Below are 17,164 nucleotides of genomic sequence, written 5' to 3'. Positions count from 1 at the left end.
GATGACAGGAGGATCTTTTGGTGGTTGAGAGATGACAGGAGGATCTTTTGGTGGTTGAGAAACAACAGGAGGGTCAGAATGTAGTATCTCAAAGGTTTCATTCTCATCATCGTCTCTCTCTCTCTCTCTCACACACACACACACACACACAAATTAATATGTGCCCTCAGCCAACACAATAAAAACAAGATCAAAATGATGGTTTTATATCACAATAGATCTTGGGGTCAAAACGACCCCAACAACACCGATGCGTACAACATGCGTACGGGACATCAAAAATAATTTTTTCAGTTAATTTCATGTTTGCCTTGTTTTCCCCATAAAGTCAGGAAAAGTCATGAAATATCTAGCTGAAAAAGTATGGTAACCGTATTTTTAGAGACAGTAAACATTGAATGTGGTCAGATTGACCCAAAACATAATAGGAGGGTTAATTGCAGTTGCGATTTTTTTTTTTGAGCCTGTACTAACCAAGCTGAATTATTTAGCTTCCGCAGGTTTCACAAAGCTGTCTTGAGGCTAGCCTACCGAAATTGTAGGCTGCTAAATGAAATAAATTATTTCTTGTTTCTCATTCTATTGTTTTACGAGAAAGGAGAAACAATGGATCGTTTACAAAATGTTGAAATACATTTAAATAGACAAATTTTATAATTAAATTAATTTAAAAAATAAAAATTGTTGAGGATTAAAGATCAAAAATTGAGGGTTAAACTGAAAAGGATAAAATGTTATGTTTAGCGGATGTTTACTGGCGAGAAAGGAAGCAGAGAAAATGTTTCAGAACACGGTGACGTGCTGGTGGTATTAATACTGTGGAGCCCTGTCCACTGACACCCTTTCGCCATGACAACGGTCGAGTGAGCCCAAAGCACGTGTCCGTTACCCCCACTCTCACTAGCGCGATCGCTGTTTGCCTGAATCAAAGTCACCGCCCCAGCCGAAGTTTTCTGTTGAAGTTTTTTGGGGTATTCTCGAGAGAACCGGACTACGCCGGACTCAGCACCGCAGCGGCAGTGCATGCAGTGACATAAGCTAATTTGCTTTTCTCCGAATTCGAAAAACATCCAACACCGAAATCTCTTTTTCAGAAGTGTTAACGCGTGCATGAAGAATCTCATCTGACAGACCAAAGTAAGTTGTTTGTCATTGGAATTATTCCTTTTTGGGTGAAAAATATTTGTTTCAGAAGTAGCCTGCATTTTCAGTGTAGCCTACTTGACTGTCATTTGCGGAGCGGGGCTTAGTCCGAGTATTCTTGCCATGCAAAACTAAATAAAAAGTTCACATTTTAGACATATCGAATGAGCACAGGGAATCATAGAGAAACTATAGAATATTACATTAATCGCAAATGAATAAGATGCTGTAAATGACATGAATATTGCACTCGACACCACCGCACTGAGAACTGCTCGTGCCTGCACCTGTTGAGTAAAAACACAAAAGTTCAATAGCCTGCAGAACCTTTGAAGCAACTCCGTCCTTGATCTAGCATGTACTTTAACGTTAACCTCTGCTGTGATAATCTTCGTGGGCGTGGGGTATACATGAATCAGTATTTTGTTTAAATGTGCCAGTGTGTTCAGGCTTCAGTATTTTACTGACAGGACAAAGTATTACATTTGAACAATGTTTATGAAGATGGGAAGTTCGCAATTAAAGCATACATTATACACCCACCCTCCCTCTGTTCTGTCATCTTCTCCCGACCCTCTTCATTCCTAGTTCCCCTGATTCTGTTCCTTTTCCCAACAGCACAGCTGATTTCCTCTTTATCGCACCCCCTCCCTCCATCCCTCCATCCCTCCATCTCTGTGTCCATCTCTCCATCTAAGGCTCACAGAATGGCCTGTTTTCTGCTCATCCTTAAACTCATGGATTGATCAAACTTTTGCTTGCGTTTGTACCAATATTTACCCCTCCTCTTTCTCTCCCTCCCTTGCTGTCTCTCCCTCCCCCCTTGCTCTCTCTCTACCTCCCTCCCCCCTCTCCCCCTTCTCTCACTCTCCCTCTCACCCCCTCTTTCCTCCCCTCCCTCCCCCTCCTCTCCCCCTCCCCCCCTCCCTCCCCCTCCTATCCCCCCCCCAGGTCATGTTCGCCCTCTCGGAGCTGACGGCCCTCCCAGAGTGGCAGGGGGGGTGCTATAAGCTGCTGAAGCCCTGGTGGGAGGTGTTTATGGAGTACCTGGTGGTGCTCATGCTCATGGTCTCCGTGCTCGCCGGGACCCTCCTCCTGTCCCGGGACGGGGTGGTGTGCCTCCCCGTCGACCCCCACCATGCCCCCTCCCTGAATCACAGCTCCCCCCACCTCCCTGAATCCATGCCCCCCCACCGTCAGCCCTCCCCAGACTCCCGCCAAGGACCTCTCCCAGCCAATCAGGATCGTAATCACGCTTCCCGTCCTCCTCCTCCTGTTCCCCAAACCGCGGCGGCCCCCCCGCACCGGGCCCCCCCGCCCAGGGGGCGGCGCACACACCTGGACTACCAGCAGTACGTGTACGTGGCGCAGGTGTGCTACCACGAGGCGCTCCCCTGGTACTCGCGCTTCTTCCCCTACCTGGCGCTGCTGCAGTCGCTGGTGCTGCTGGCCAGCGGCTGCTTCTGGTTCCGCTTCCCGCGCACCTCCGCCCGCATAGAGCACTTCCTGGTCATCCTGGGCAAGTGCTGCGAGTCGCCATGGACATCCCGCGCTCTCTCCCTCGCCGCGCGGCTGGACGGCGCGCGGGGGTGGGCGAAGGAGGGCGGCAGGACGGAGGGCGTGGTCGCGGGAGGGGCCGGGCCCAAACCTCCACCGCCGCCGCCGCCGCCCTCCTCCACATCCGCCTCCCGCTCCCCCTCCATCGCAGGCCGGTCCAGCCTGGATTCGGGCACTGACAGCCCCCTGCTGGTCAGGTCGGGGAGTGCGTCTGCCTCCGCCCACGTGACGCCCCCTTCGCCCTGTCCCTCTGCTCTCTCCCGCTCCTCCTCTCTCTCCTCCGGGTCCTTCTCCCCCTCCTCCCCCTCCCCCTGTGCACCCCAGCATGCCCCTCCCGCGCGGGACGGCCCCCCCCAGGCGTCCAGCCTCGACCGGAGCGACGGGGAGCAGGCGCGGGCTCTTTTTGAGAGGGTGCGCAGGTTCCGCGCCCATTGCGAGTCCTCCGATATAATCTACAAGGTCAGAGAGCCCGTCCCGTTGGCCACTGTCCTCTCTTCTGTCTCCTGTCTCCTGTCTCCTCTCTCTTCTCTTCTGTCTCCTGTCACCTCTCTTCTGTCTCCTGTCTCCTGTCTCTCCTCTCCTCTCCCCTCTCTCGTCTCCTCTCTCCTGTCTCCTCTCTCCTCTCTTCTCTCCTTTGTCCTCTTTCCCTTCTCCTCCTTAATCTGTGTGTCAGTCCTCACTGACTTTAATGCCTGTGCACTTTTCTGCTAACTAGTCATTTTATACAGTAATTTACTGGTCTTTTTAACACATGTGTATTGTATAAAAACACAGTAAACTGTCCAGTGTTGTTTCAGCTCTTAACAGAGCACATATGAGCATATGAAGTACTCTGTAATACTTGCATTAACAGCCATCAGATGGTGTTTGAGGTGCTGAAGTTTATACTGACCCTGAGCTACATTAACATTAGTGTAGATGCTCTTACCTAGAGCAACATACAAGATGAAAAAAACACCAGGAATACAATGTAGTTGTACAACAGAATAGTCATTTTAATAACCACTAACTAACTGCATAGCATAGCATCTGATCATGCAAACAACTAGCACTGTCCACTTACCCTTGCACTCCAGACAGAGACGTTAAGGGGTGGATTGTTACCTGGCTTCGCGCTCCGTTTCCTGCAGGTGTACCTGGCACAGACTGTGTTCAAGGTGCTGAAGTTTGTGCTGATCGTGAGCTACACGGTGCCGCTGCTTGGCTCCATCTCCTTCAGCCACGTGTGTGAGCCGCAGGCCCGCGCCCTGACGGGGTACAGCGCCTTCCACTGCACCCACAGCCTGGCCTCCACCCTGCGCAAGCTGCTGCTAGCGTACCTGGGCCTGCTGGTGCTGTTCGGCCTGCTGGGCCTCTACACGCTCTGCTGGATCTGCCACAGGTGTGTGAGTGTGTGTGTGTGTGTGTGTGGAGGGGGGGGTGTGAGTGTGTGTGTGTGTGTGTGAGCATGTGTGCTTGCACGTGCACGTGCCTGTGTGGGTTGTGTGTGTGTGTGTGGGGGGGGGGGGGGTGTGTGTGTGTGTGTGAGTGTTTCTGTCTGTCTGTGTGTGTGTATGTGGGCATCTGTGTTTGTGTGGTTAAATCAGGGGGTTGGGTTCAATTCCATTTGAATTAGCTTATTTTCAGAAATGAACTGAAATTCAGTGGTATTCTCGCAGTTCAGCAGCAAGTATTGACTGTGGCAGACTGTGGATGATCTGTCTGGTTTATCAGTGGCAGAGGAGGAAAGTCCAGGGGTCAGCGATTAGTAAAAGTCCTGCCATGTGTTCCTTCCACCCATGAAGTCAGCCAGCTGATTTCCCTCATTAGCTCCACCTCCTGGCTGAAGAATTGTGCGAATCCAGGTGTTGGGAACGAAATACCAGGGAGGACTTTTACTTCCTGAAAGTTGATTTCCCACCTCTGGTTTTCGGGGACCCCCCCCCCCGCCCCGCCCCCAGGTCTCTGCGGCAGTACTCCTTCCAGCGCGTGCGGGACGCGGGCTCCCTGCAGGACGTCCCGGACCTCTGTAACGACCTGGCCTTCCTGCTGCACATGGCGGACCAGTACGACCCGCTGCTGTCCCGCCGGCTGTCCGTCTTCCTGTCGCCCGTCAGCGAGACGCAGCTGCTGGAGGAGAGCCTGGAGCGCCGGTGGGACGCCGCCCGGCTGCGCGCCGCCGTGACCTCCGACCCCCACGGCCACGCCCAGCTGCAGCTGGTGGCCCTACCCAGGCTGCCCCGCGCCCTCTTCTCCCTCAGCCACCTGGAGGTGCTGAAGCTGGAGCTGATCGCCAACGCCAAGCTGCCCGCCCAGGTGTCCCACATGACCTCACTCAGGTATACAGCCCAGGTGTCCCACATGACCTCACTCAGGTACGCCGTTCTGTGGTCACATGACCTCACTCAGGTACGCAGCCCAGGTGTCCCACATGACCTCACTCAGGTACGCAGCCCAGGTGTCCCACATGACCTCACTCAGGTACGCTGCACAGGTGTCCCACATGACCTCACTCAAGTATGGGGCACTGTAGTCACATGACCTCACTCAGGTATGGGGCACTGTAGTCACATGACCTCACTCAGCTATGGGGTCCAGGTGTCCAACATGCCCCTATGAATACAGTTGCGCTGCAGTGACTGCGTGTCTGCCCCTGTGGAGTGCAGTTGCGCTGCAGTGACTGGGGGTCTGCCCCTGTGGAGTGCAGTTGTGCTGCAGTGACTGCGTGACTGCGTGTCTGCCCCTGCAGGGAGCTGCACCTGTACCACTGTCCCGCTGCGGTGGAGCCAGGGGCCCTGGCAGTGCTGCAGGAGCGCCTGGAGGCCCTGCACCTCACCTTCACCCAGGCAGCGGAGATCCCCAGCTGGGTGTACACGCTGCGGGGCCTGCAGGAGCTGCACCTGACCGGCCGGGTGGGCGGGGAGGGCGGGGCCGGGGGCGGGGCCGGGGGCAGGGCAGGGGGCGGAGCCGGGCGGGGCTGGGCGCTGGGCAGCCTGAGGCAGCTGCGGCACCTGCGCACGCTGGTCCTGCGGGGGGCGCTGCTGCAGCGGGTCCCGGGCGAGCTGGCGGAGGTGGCGGGCAGCCTGCTGAGGCTGGAGGTGCACAACGAGGGGGCGCGGCTGCTGGCGCTGACGGGGCTCCGGCGGCTGGCCGGGCTGGCGGAGCTCAGCCTGCAGGGCTGCCAGCTGGAGAGCCTGCCCTCCGCGCTGCTGGCGCTGGGCGGCCTGCGCGGCCTGGACCTGCGCCACAACGCCCTGCGCACCCTGGAGGGCCTGCTGGGCCTGCAGCACCTGCGCCGCCTGGCCTGCCTGCAGCTGGCGCACAACCGCGTGCTGGCGCTGCCCGCCAGCGTGGGCATGCTGCGGGCGCTGGAGCTGCTGGACCTCAGCCACAACCGGCTGCAGACGCTGCCGCCCGCGCTCTTCTCCCTGCCGCGCCTGCGCTGCCTCCTGCTGGCCGCCAACCTCCTGGAGGACCTGCCGGCGGAGGTGGCGGCGCTGACGCAGCTGGCGGAGCTGGACCTGAGCGCCAACAAGCTGGAGTCGCTCCCGCCCGCGCTGCCCGCCCGCCTGCGCACCCTGGACCTGGCCCACAACTCCCTGGGGGGCCTCCCGGCCGGGCTGGGGGCACTGGGCGAGCTCTCGCGGCTGGACGTTCGCGGGAACAGCCTGGAGGCTCTGCCCGCGGAGCTGGGGGCGTGCGCGGGGCTGCGGGGGGGCGGGCTGCTGGCGGAGGACTGGCTCCTCCTCTCCCTGCCCGCCCACGTCCGCGAGTCCCTGCGGCAGCCGGACTCCGCCGCCGGCGCCGCCGCTGCCACGGCAACGGACGCGCGCTCCCGCCCAAACTCCCGCCCAAACTCGGACTCCTTCCCCACCTTCTCAGCGACACAGTGGAGCTTCCAGTCCGCTCTGGAGTCTCGGATATAGACACACATACACTGATACGGATGCACACATGGTCATGGATATAGACACACATACACTGATACGGATGCACATATGGTCATGGATATAGACACAGATACACTGATATAGATACACATGGTCATGGATATAGACACAGATACACTGATATAGATACACATATGGTTACAGATATAGACACAGTTACATGCACAAATGCACAGATAAGGATCTGCACTGTTCTGTGCAGGGGGCGTGGCTAGGAATTCTGGGCCCCCTGAAAGAATATTGCTCTGGCCCCCCCTTTTTAAAAAACAAAACAAATAAAAAATTTTTTAGGCCCTCTCCAGATGTGCTGAACACCAAAAAGACCCCCCGCCAACCAGCAAACAGTCACAATGGTGCTCCCTACTCACAGTTTCAAATGCGGACACACACTCCAAACGATGGTTTGCTGAAAAAGGACTGTTGAGTTTTTTGGGGTTTTTTTTGGAGGATACAGAGCTATTCATCCATGACCTGGCCCCCTCTCAGCACCTGACTAATAAACAGCGGATAGGACAACTTGTTTTCAGCCTCTTCCCTCAGCTGGCCTGGCCCCTTAGGGATCCTGTGCGGGGTGGGGAGGGTCAAACATGGCCCCTGTCTCTTTTGTCTGGAAACTCGAACACTGCACAGCTTGGTGGAATGAGGACGGAATTCCAACACGCTTGAGATTTGCCTCAGAACTCTGCTCCAGTTTATTTGCTGGTGCTCCTGTCAAGTTCTACGTTTCTCTCGAGTTACATCAGGAAAGAAGGAAACTGTGTGCAGTGCACTGTGTTATATTAAGATGTTTTACTGATGTGTGATACTTCTAGAGTTCAGTTCAGGAGATGCTATCGACTGATTTAACTTGTTGCACAACTAAAATGTAAAGCAGGACTCTCTAATGTGTATATTTGGGTCTGTTTTTTAAGTTTTTTCAGCTTTTGAATTTACAGTCTTCGATGTCTTTCACAATACTGTGGATGTTCGTGTGCATGCAGACGTGTGTGTGTGTGTGTGTGTGCACTTGTGCATTGGCTTTTAATGTATAAAAACACCTGTAGTTCACTTGGGTACATGCTCGCACTGAGAGGACTTTTTGGATTAGGAAAACAGGGCAGCTAACATGATAATTAAAACAATATAGAAGCCATGACTAACACCCGATCTCCTTTTTTATTTTACATTCTGATATTCCATTAAAATAAAATAAAAACATTTTCTGTGCGTGTGACCATCTGCGTGTTTGAGGTGAAAGGGTTCAAATGTCAAAGGAAAAACAGATTCATGTCACTGTCCCTCCCACAAAGCAGATCAGGCACTACACCCCGAGCTCTGCCTTCTCACCCAGAGCCCCACCTTCTCCAGACTGGGTCTCAATGTTGGAGCCTTCTGCCCAGCCACATGCAGCCCAATCCCACCCCCTTCCCTTCCCCACATCTCAGCACTAATGCCCCTGGTAATGGACTGATGTCCCAAAATCCCCATCCCCCAGTTCTGCGCCTCCAGCTACACTTTAGAATCCTTCCTCCAAGCTTTTGTGTGGTGGAATTCATGTCCAGGAATACTACTGTGTGTGACCCTTCCCTCCCTGTATGTGTGTGTGTTACCCTCACTCTTTCACCTAGACATGACCCCCCACCCACCTCCCTCCCCCTTTGCTTCATGGGACACCACATTGGTTGTGGAGCCTCTGTGTGCAAAAACTTTGGAGGGGTGCAGAACAGGGTTTCTGCTGAGCTCTGTAAGTCAGAGCTGAAGTAACTGAAATAAACACACACACAGCTGTGTTATATAATGGTTAGGCAACTGCTCAGAGGAGATTGCAGGTTCATTTCCTGAGTGAGGCATTGCCGCTGTAGGCCTACCCCTCATCAGTAATGCCGAAACCGGAACTGTATCTTTGTCGAACTGCATAAATGGCCAGCACACACAAAAAAAAGAATGTAAGCTGCATACGCTGTAGAAGGATGTGTTCTAAGCTAATAAATAATATAACATAGAATGTGCTTATCTCTTTTTAATGTTCAGCATGTTGCACTATTAAAAGTAGGCTATATTGAATGTGTTTTTGAGGGCAGGTTCCAAGGCTCCAGGTCAGTAGGCTAATATGATGAGAGAAAGCATATGTGCGCCTCACCCTCTGCAGCAAATATCCTATGGTAGGGTTAGTGTTCCAGCGTAAAAATAAAAAAAAACTAAAACTGAAAGGTACACGCAGAAGGTGTGAGTGTATGTTGCCCGGTACTTTGCGCCCTAATTCGTACATCATGTCAAACTGATGACTTATTTGCTGTTAAAATGCAGTTCTGGCAACACTGCCACGAAGGCAGACCACATACATTTCAGATATGCGTTTATATGAGTTTTTAAAAAGGTATTTATTGAAGAACTCCATTGTCGATTAAGCATGACGTAAATGTCCCTCTTCGGCTGACGTTAGAGAAAGGGAGCTGGCATATTCAGGCAATACAAACCGGTAAAACGATGAAGTAAAATTATATTGTAAATATGCGTTGCTCTAGCAAGTTAATCCTGTTTTAAATGCGTTCTATTTTTATTGCAGTGACTCATTTTACTGGGAAATACCACGTACATTTGCTTGTGTAGAAATGTCGTTTCACTAAGCCTGATATCACTTTGCTCATTAATCAAGTAAATGCATTTCTGATTTTCTTATGCCGTACGTCGCACTGGACAAGAGCATCGCTGAACGTCTGTCATGTAATGTCATATTTTATGTTTGCAAACAGCTGGTAGCCTACTTGTACGAACTCCTGTTTGTCTCTGAGCGGGCTTGTTTTGTCCCTCCTACCTATCAAGCGCTAAAACAAATCTAAGTCTTCTAACTGACTGGCAGGAAACTAAACCAATCAGGCTACAGAATTGACGGACGTGCGCAAGTTTGACGTTCATTTTAACCAATAGAGTTCTTGAAGGCGGTAGTTCCGGAAATAAGTATAAACTTGAGGCCTGTCCATGTGGAGTGGAGCCGTAGTCTGAGCAGAATTTGTAGTATCATCGTAAGGTAAGACTTCAGTTTTAAGACACATTTTATGTTAATCGGAGAGCAGCGTTTCTATTTTAGTATTTACTGTAGGTCCTCGCTTAGCATTGGGAAATAACCCCTGCGCCACTGATAGTCGGATAATAACAATTTTCGAAAACTTGCTACATAGTTGGCTAACATTAGCTAGCAACATGCTACGTTCGTTATGGTCAACCCGGCTTTTATTCAGCGTTCCATATTAACTGAATGTGAAATGAATTGTACATAGATGGCCCATATCAATATTGAACGTATAAACGCATAGGAAATTGCCTTTCAAGTGAATATTCGCCGGTATGGTATATTTTGTTTTCAAGCGACTGTTGAACTGATGGCGTTTGAATGAAAAGGTTTCTATTGTTTGGATGGTAGTCACGATCAATCCTGGGCGTGAAGGCTAACATAGTCAAACAGGTACATGATACAACTGGTTAAATAACGACTTGGCTAACCGGTATATATAATTGTGTATGAATTTGCTAGGTTAGGTAGTTGGCTAATAAGCTCAAATAGATTGTATGGGTAACGCTAGTGTGTTCGTGTTCGCTTTTTCATACTGCGTACGCGTTTATTTAGAGCCTACGTAGAACGTTTTACGCGGGGGAAATGAAATGCGAACAAGTAGCTAGTTGGATCACCCGTATCATTACAATATTTCGCTATCTAAAATTGCAATGGTTGGTTAATGGTTAGATCGCCTATTGTGACCTTCCTGCCTTGCTAGCTTTATTCAAAGGCCTTGCATATGTGGTTTACGTTTATTCTGCTAACTTTGCTGGAAGCTGAGCAGCAAACGGGGTGACCGGATTTAGCCAGCTAGCTCACTCACCGCATTGGTTAATCCTATTCGCAGCCAAATCTTGATAGCTAAATTGTCTAATTTCGTAAACTCGCGCAGTAAATTAGGTACAACATGTTAAGTGGTTAACAAACCAGTTTTATACGTTAGATTACAGAGGGAAAAACAAACCAAAAGGGCACGAGATGTTGCTGGGGCTTTTGGCCTAGATCCTCATAAGTTAACTAGGTACTATGCGTGCATCGTCCTTGGTTGAAATTCCACTTATTGCTAACTACCATCCAAACTTTAACGTCCTGAATCTTTGTTGTCTAGTGGTGCCGTCAGTAATTAAGAGATTAAGCTTCTCCGCTGCATCTGTGCCATTGCACAAGTAGTTGTTTTAAAGTAAGTTAAGTATGTTCTCAAACGGCAGTCATGTACAATCCGAGCAATTGCTGGTTGGACGTTATTTGCAACTGATCTATTGATATATTCTTTTTCAGAACTGAAGTGTTTTGTTAGCACGAATGTGACGACACACATCTCGGTTCGTTCTTTATGGATTTTGAGGGTTTCGGTTGGGATGTGTGTGAACGGAGGCATAGCGAAACAAATGGCGAAATTAGGTGTGAATCTTGCCCCTCCCCTCCCGACAGCATGGCCGAGAACGACGTTGAGAATGAGCTGCTCGACTACGAGGAGGACGAGGAGCCCCAGGGAGCGCCCGAGAGCGCGGCGCCGCCGGGGAAGAAGGAGGTCAAGGGCTCGTACGTCTCCATCCACAGCTCCGGCTTCCGCGACTTCCTGCTGAAGCCGGAGCTGCTCCGCGCCATCGTGGACTGCGGCTTCGAGCATCCTTCAGAAGGTGAGGAGAGCGTCGGCCTGCGTCAAACCGCCAAGGCCACCTCGCGACCATGCGCGAGCGCCTCCGAATTAATGGAAGAAGTCGTTGGGCAGCCTTTTTGAGCACACTACACTTTTATATATGTATATGAGTGGCTTTCGATTAGGGGTGCAGTCTTCCAAGTGTGTGCCAAAGGATAAGGCTATTGATGAACAAATAATGTTCAGCTGCGATTCTGCTGTTCTATGTATGTTCATGGGGGTGAGGGAGTGGGTGAACTGGAGATAAGAATCTTGAGTCAAATACTGTGCGACTGAAATTCTTAGATTCCAAAGTGTAGGCTAACCTTACACCCGAGATTCAGAGGTGTAGGCTGTTTCCAGATGTGATGTGTGTTCTGTGTCTTGCCTGTAAAGGGCTTGCGGAGGTGTGTGCGTGTTGCTGACGGTGTGTGTTTGTGTCCCTTTCAGTGCAGCACGAGTGCATCCCACAGGCCATCCTGGGCATGGACATCTTGTGCCAGGCCAAGTCTGGGATGGGGAAGACAGCCGTGTTTGTGTTGGCCACCCTGCAGCAGATTGAACCGGTTGACGGACAGGTCAGTGTCACGCCCACCTTGGCTTAGAGCAGGGCTGCCCAACCCTATTTTTGTAGGTTTTCACTCCAGCACAAAAAAAAGCTCACCTCGTTCAACAGCTAGAGATCTTGTTCAGCTGCTAATTTATAGAATCAGGAGTGCCAAATTAGGGTTGAAGTGAAAACCTACAGGACCGCAGATCTCCAGGAACACGGTTGCGGCAGCGCCGGCTTAGAGGAAGCGTGTGGAACCCCAATTAGTCAGTCTGGGAAAACAAATGGCCCATCTTGGCTGAGAATTGGCTGCCGGTATTGGCTGCTTGGGTGGGCCCCACGGTCTGGTGTTGAAATCGTGCCAGCGCCAACCGTGGCTGGCAGCCTTTCAGGCCGACGGCACGGTTCCCTCCGGCGCCACCCGAGGAGGGTCCCCGTTGGCGGGGGCGACGGAGTCTCGTCGCGGACCGCAGACCGCTGGTGGTTTAGTCGAGCGCCTGCGGGCCGGTCTGTGGAGCGCCTGCGGGTCGGTCTGTCGGGCGCCTGAGGGTCGGTCTGTCGAGCCGCCGGTGGGGTGTCCTCCTGCGGGACCCGCGTCTGTGAGAGCGCTCTGCTGCGTGATGAGAAACGGGCACTGACGTGGAGAGGGGAGGAGAGCGAGCGTCCATCTGCCCTCCCCCATATCCCCCCCCCCCATCCCCCACTTTCCAAAAACCCAGGCTGCATGAGCGTGATTTTGGATATCCTTGCTGGGTAGGAAAAAAGGAATTGTTAAAAAGGAATAGTTCTTGTAGGCGCTCCAACTCTCTGGCTGATCTGCGATCAGCGTTTCAGTCCAGGCGGGACAATGTTCCCCTATGGTGCCAGGTCACAAATGTGTGATTAGAACGTTCAGTTAAGTTCACTATCCTGATGTGACAGTACCTGTTCTAGAATGCTCAGAATTAGTCTTTGAATTTTGAAGGAGGAAAAAAAAAAAAAACATTCTAAAAAAGAACCTGCTTAGATGGGTAAAATGGATCGATTGCAGTCCCTGGCTCCAGCGTGTGCTAACAGTTTGGAGTGAAAGCGCTCATGATGAACCGTAGCGTGACCACTCTCCCTCTCCCGCAGGTGTCTGTGCTGGTCATGTGCCACACGCGTGAGCTGGCCTTCCAGATCAGCAAGGAGTACGAGCGCTTCTCCAAGTACATGCCCACCGTGAAGGCGGCCGTGTTCTTCGGCGGCCTGTCCATCAAGAAGGACGAGGACGTCCTGAAGAAGACCTGCCCCCACATCGTGGTGGGCACGCCCGGGCGCATCCTCGCCCTCATCCGAAACAAGACCCTCAACCTGAAGAACGTCAAGCACTTCGTCCTGGACGAGTGCGACAAGATGCTGGAGCAGCTGGGTGAGCCCCCCCCTCTTCTGTCACCCTACAGCAGCCATTTTGGCTCTGGTTCCCCACAACTGCGTACTGTGTGCAGTGTGTACCTGTGTGCACTGTGTGCAGTGTGTACCTGTGTGCAGTGTGTACCTGTGTGCAGTGTGTACCTGTGCGCACTGTGTGCAGTGTGTACCTGTGCGCACTGTGTGCAGTGTGTACCTGTGCGCACTGTGTGCAGTGTGTACCTGTGCGCACTGTGTGCAGTGTGTACCTGTGCGCACTGTGTGCAGTGTGTACCTGTGCGCACTGTGTGCAGTGTGTACCTGTGCGCACTGTGTGCAGTGTGTACCTGTGCGCACTGTGTGCAGTGTGTACCTGTGCAGTGTGTACCTGTGCGTACTGTGTGCGGTGTGTACCTGTGTGTACCTGTGTGCAGTGCATATTTGCTAGTTCTCTGGTGAATGTTTTGCTGAGTAGTCTTTCTCTCTCTCTCCTTCTCTCTCCCCCTCTCTTTCTCTCCGGCAGACATGAGGCGTGACGTGCAGGAGATCTTCCGGCTGACGCCGCACGAGAAGCAGTGCATGATGTTCAGCGCCACGCTCAGCAAGGAGATCCGCCCCGTCTGCCGCAAGTTCATGCAGGACGTGAGTGTTCCCCAGGCCAGCGCTGCTCACTGCTCGTAGCTTTTAATATTATTCACTATTTTATAATGTATTGCACAGTGCTCGCGTGGACTCTTCATTAGAGCCGTGCATCATGGGTACTTGTTTTGCGCCACTGTGTAGCCATGGTGATGGGGAGAGCTGTCTCTTTATTGTTTATGTCACAGGTGTGCCTGTGTGTGCTCATTAATGTCACAGGTGTACCTGTGTATGTATGCTTATTAGTGTGTCACAGCCGTACTCATTCATGCTAGCTCTCGTTTCTTAATGTACTCATTTACACAGATTATGTTGAGTGTCCAAGGTCAGGTCGCCAGGTTAAGTATCTTTGCTGATGGGGTCAACTGCAGTGTCACACCCAGTGTTAAATGTTTAAGCCTGTTTTAAAGGTAACCTGTTTTACAAGGTAAACTCTGCAGCTGGTGTGTAGCCATGCTATGGTCATCCGAAGGGGACAGCAGTGTGTGTTTGACAAAGTGGTTTTGCCAAGAAGAATAGGAGTGTAGGTTGAAAAATGGTGTTTTGCTGGCAGTTGGTGTTTCAGATATGCAGACATTTTAAACGCAAAGCCGGCTACTTGGTCACTATGGCGGAAGTTCTGATCGGAAGGCCGCTCTGCAGAATTCCAACTGTGAGGTCAGCGTATTGTGATGTCATCAAAAGGTGACGTGACTCCGCCCCTCTCTCCCTCAGCCCATGGAGGTGTTTGTGGACGACGAGACCAAGCTGACGCTACACGGGCTGCAGCAGTACTACTGCAAGCTGAAGGACAGCGAGAAGAACCGCAAGCTGTTCGACCTGCTCGACGTGCTCGAGTTCAACCAGGTCCTCTATTTACGAAAGCGCTCTTAACCCAGAGCTGCTGTGAAAATGAAACATTTGTAAACCTTCACATTGATGTTGTTGAAAAGAAATGGCTGATATCGGGCTGTTCCGAGAGAATTCTGTATCGCGTATGTCGAAGTGCGTGGACGTGCTAATTTTCTCTTGGGGTGTCTTTGATGGGAGTGTATTTCCTCGTTTTATTTGCAATGTTATGTATTCATTTTTCAAAATTCTAAGTCAAGTTCTAGAACTTTCGGCTGCGATTGTGACATCATTAGAACGTTCAGTTCAGAACATTCTGATCACAGCCTTGTGAGCTCCCTCCTGACGGGAGCTGATGCCCGTTCTGCCCTGCAGGTGGTGATCTTCGTGAAGTCGGTGCAGCGCTGCGTGGCGCTCTCCCAGCTGCTGGTGGAGCAGAACTTCCCGGCCATCGCCATCCACCGAGGCATGGCGCAGGAGGAGAGGTGAGCCGCGAAACGCGCGCGTGTCTGGCGCGCTCTCAAATGAGGGCGGGGCCTTGCGATGAGTGGGCGGGGCTGTGGAGCTGGAGGACTCGGTCCAACCTCACGCCAGATTAGGGCTGAACTGGTAACACACAGGATGGTAGATCTTTTGGAGCAGGGTTTGAAACCGCTGGTGTGATGTATCAGAGGAGTTGGCGTGCTTCAGCTGCTGTGCTCAGCTGTAGAAATGTGCACACACACACACACCCACACGCAGACACACACTAATGTTCAGCTGTAGAGCTGAAGCCCGCTTACCGGGGGCTGACAGTAATGAGCCTGTTTAGTCAGTGTCGTGTCCTCCTCCTCCGCCCCCCAACCCCCTCCCCCACAGGCTGTCCCGGTACCAGCAGTTTAAAGACTTCCAGAGGCGCATCCTGGTCGCCACCAACCTGTTTGGCCGAGGGATGGACATCGAGCGCGTCAACATCGTCTTCAACTACGACATGCCCGAGGACTCCGACACATACCTGCACAGGGTAAGGCTTTTCCTGCGTGTCTCCAGCAGGGGGCGCCAGAGGCCGTTACTGCAAACTGTCCAGGATTTAAACTCCCAGGAAAATAGTCAGTGTAGGGGACGTGCCTGAGAGGGTAAGCAGTGGTGGTGTGAAGCAGTGAGCCGTGGTGTTCACACGACACAGCCCACACCTGACCTGGGGAAAGCGGGACTGAGACCCATTTTGTTAAATAGCACTCGTTTATTGAATGGTGGAGCTCAGACGGTACCCCCCCCCCCCCCCCCCCTCCAGGTGGCCCGTGCGGGCCGGTTCGGGACGAAGGGGCTGGCCGTGACCTTCGTGTCGGACGAGACGGACGCTAAGACCCTGAACGACGTGCAGGACCGCTTCGAGGTCAACGTGGCCGAGCTGCCGGAAGAGATCGACATCTCCACCTACAGTAAGCCCCGCCCACTGCGTGTATGCCCCTCCCCCTGTGTGTGTGAGGCCCCGCCCCCTCTGTGTGTAAGCCCCTCCCCCTCTCTGTGTGAGCCCCTCCCCCTCTGTGTAAGCCCCTCCCCCTCTGCGTGTAAGCCCTCCCCCTCTGTCTGTGGGCCCCTCCCCCTCTGTGTGTAAGCCCTCCCCCTCTGTCTGTGGGCCCCTCCCCCTCTGTGTGTAAGCCCTCCCCCTCTGTGTAAGCGATCTAGAATGTTCCGCAGTGCATTAATGCTTGAGCACAGCAGTGGTCTTTACCCGTTACATGACCTGGCGAGCTTTCCCGCGGGCAGTATGTGCTTGTGGGATCGCTATGCAAGTACACTTGCATTGGGCAGAGCGGCTGTGTCCCCACCTGGGGAGTCAAACCCGTAACCCTCAGGTTAAACGGGTCTGGTTCAGGAAGCACGTGCGCTACATCCATAATTGCACACGCCGCCGGGGGTTTCTGTTCTCCTAATAGATCCACCCCGCGCGCGGGGGGGGGAGGGAGGGTTACGGAATCGCGGATTCCGCCCGACTTAAACGGATGACAAAAGCTTGCGTAACGGGCCTGTGGCGTCTGTTGCCGTGGGAGATTACGGAATTGAGCTGTCGGGTAACTTCAGATGCAGCCGCCAAATTTCCCCTTCATGTTTTAACTCTGGAGGCGGTACTGGAATCCCCAGCTGTCACTGATAATGGCGGTAATCGCTCCGGGGCCGTATGAACTAATAATCACCCCCCCCTCCCGCCCCTCTATCGCTCCAGGGCTGTATGAACTCATATTCACCTTCCCTCCCCTCTTTTTCTCTCTCCTCTCTCTGCAGTTGAACAGTCCAGATGAGCTCTCCAGACCTGCACCGATTATCACGATCTCCCACCCCTCCCCCCCACTCCCCCCAAACGCACACGCGCACACACTCACACACACACGTGCACACACCTGTGCATGCATACACTTCCCTGTAATTTTGGATTTTAAACCAAGAAAGAAAAAAAAAACAAAAAAAAAACAGAAGAATCCTGAGTGTTTATTTTA

General features: G+C 52.5%; 2 protein-coding genes across 2 annotated transcripts; both read left to right on the top strand.

Annotated features, from left to right (window-relative positions):
* The first annotated feature begins 880 nt into the window (after nucleotides 1-880).
* si:ch211-106h11.1 (volume-regulated anion channel subunit LRRC8D) lies at nucleotides 881-8,231 on the top strand. The gene is made up of 5 exons (XM_035397416.1): nucleotides 881-1,137; nucleotides 2,095-3,159; nucleotides 3,831-4,081; nucleotides 4,641-5,018; nucleotides 5,429-8,231. Exons 2-5 carry the CDS (start codon nucleotides 2,098-2,100, stop codon nucleotides 6,603-6,605), a joined length of 2,868 nt encoding a protein of 955 aa, XP_035253307.1. The 5' UTR covers nucleotides 881-1,137; nucleotides 2,095-2,097; the 3' UTR covers nucleotides 6,606-8,231.
* Nucleotides 8,232-9,493: 1,262 nt separating this feature from the next.
* ddx39ab (DEAD (Asp-Glu-Ala-Asp) box polypeptide 39Ab) lies at nucleotides 9,494-17,138 on the top strand. The gene is made up of 10 exons (XM_035396983.1): nucleotides 9,494-9,636; nucleotides 11,095-11,303; nucleotides 11,753-11,880; nucleotides 12,966-13,242; nucleotides 13,744-13,862; nucleotides 14,574-14,705; nucleotides 15,063-15,172; nucleotides 15,546-15,690; nucleotides 15,961-16,108; nucleotides 16,953-17,138. Exons 2-10 carry the CDS (start codon nucleotides 11,096-11,098, stop codon nucleotides 16,967-16,969), a joined length of 1,284 nt encoding a protein of 427 aa, XP_035252874.1. The 5' UTR covers nucleotides 9,494-9,636; nucleotide 11,095; the 3' UTR covers nucleotides 16,970-17,138.
* The last annotated feature ends 26 nt before the right edge of the window (nucleotides 17,139-17,164 follow it).

The sequence above is a fragment of the Anguilla anguilla genome, chromosome 17 (assembly GCF_013347855.1).
Source record: "Anguilla anguilla isolate fAngAng1 chromosome 17, fAngAng1.pri, whole genome shotgun sequence".
Taxonomy (NCBI): domain Eukaryota; kingdom Metazoa; phylum Chordata; class Actinopteri; order Anguilliformes; family Anguillidae; genus Anguilla; species Anguilla anguilla.
The sequence above is the reverse complement of the archived record's forward strand: the minus strand, read 5'-3'. Positions and strand labels throughout refer to the sequence as shown.

Bases quoted from the DNA above. Each gene is read 5' to 3' on its own strand.
- ddx39ab (XM_035396983.1), top strand. From the start codon at position 11,096: ATGGCCGAGAACGACGTTGAGAATGAGCTGCTCGACTACGAGGAGGAC. The intron at 11,304-11,752 runs GTGAGGAGAGCG...TGTCCCTTTCAG, and splicing joins CTTCGAGCATCCTTCAGAAG to TGCAGCACGAGTGCATCCCA. The intron at 13,243-13,743 runs GTGAGCCCCCCC...TCTCTCCGGCAG, and splicing joins CAAGATGCTGGAGCAGCTGG to ACATGAGGCGTGACGTGCAG.
- si:ch211-106h11.1 (XM_035397416.1), top strand. From the start codon at position 2,098: ATGTTCGCCCTCTCGGAGCTGACGGCCCTCCCAGAGTGGCAGGGGGGG. The intron at 4,082-4,640 runs GTGTGTGAGTGT...CCCCGCCCCCAG, and splicing joins CTCTGCTGGATCTGCCACAG to GTCTCTGCGGCAGTACTCCT. The intron at 5,019-5,428 runs GTATACAGCCCA...CTGCCCCTGCAG, and splicing joins TCCCACATGACCTCACTCAG to GGAGCTGCACCTGTACCACT.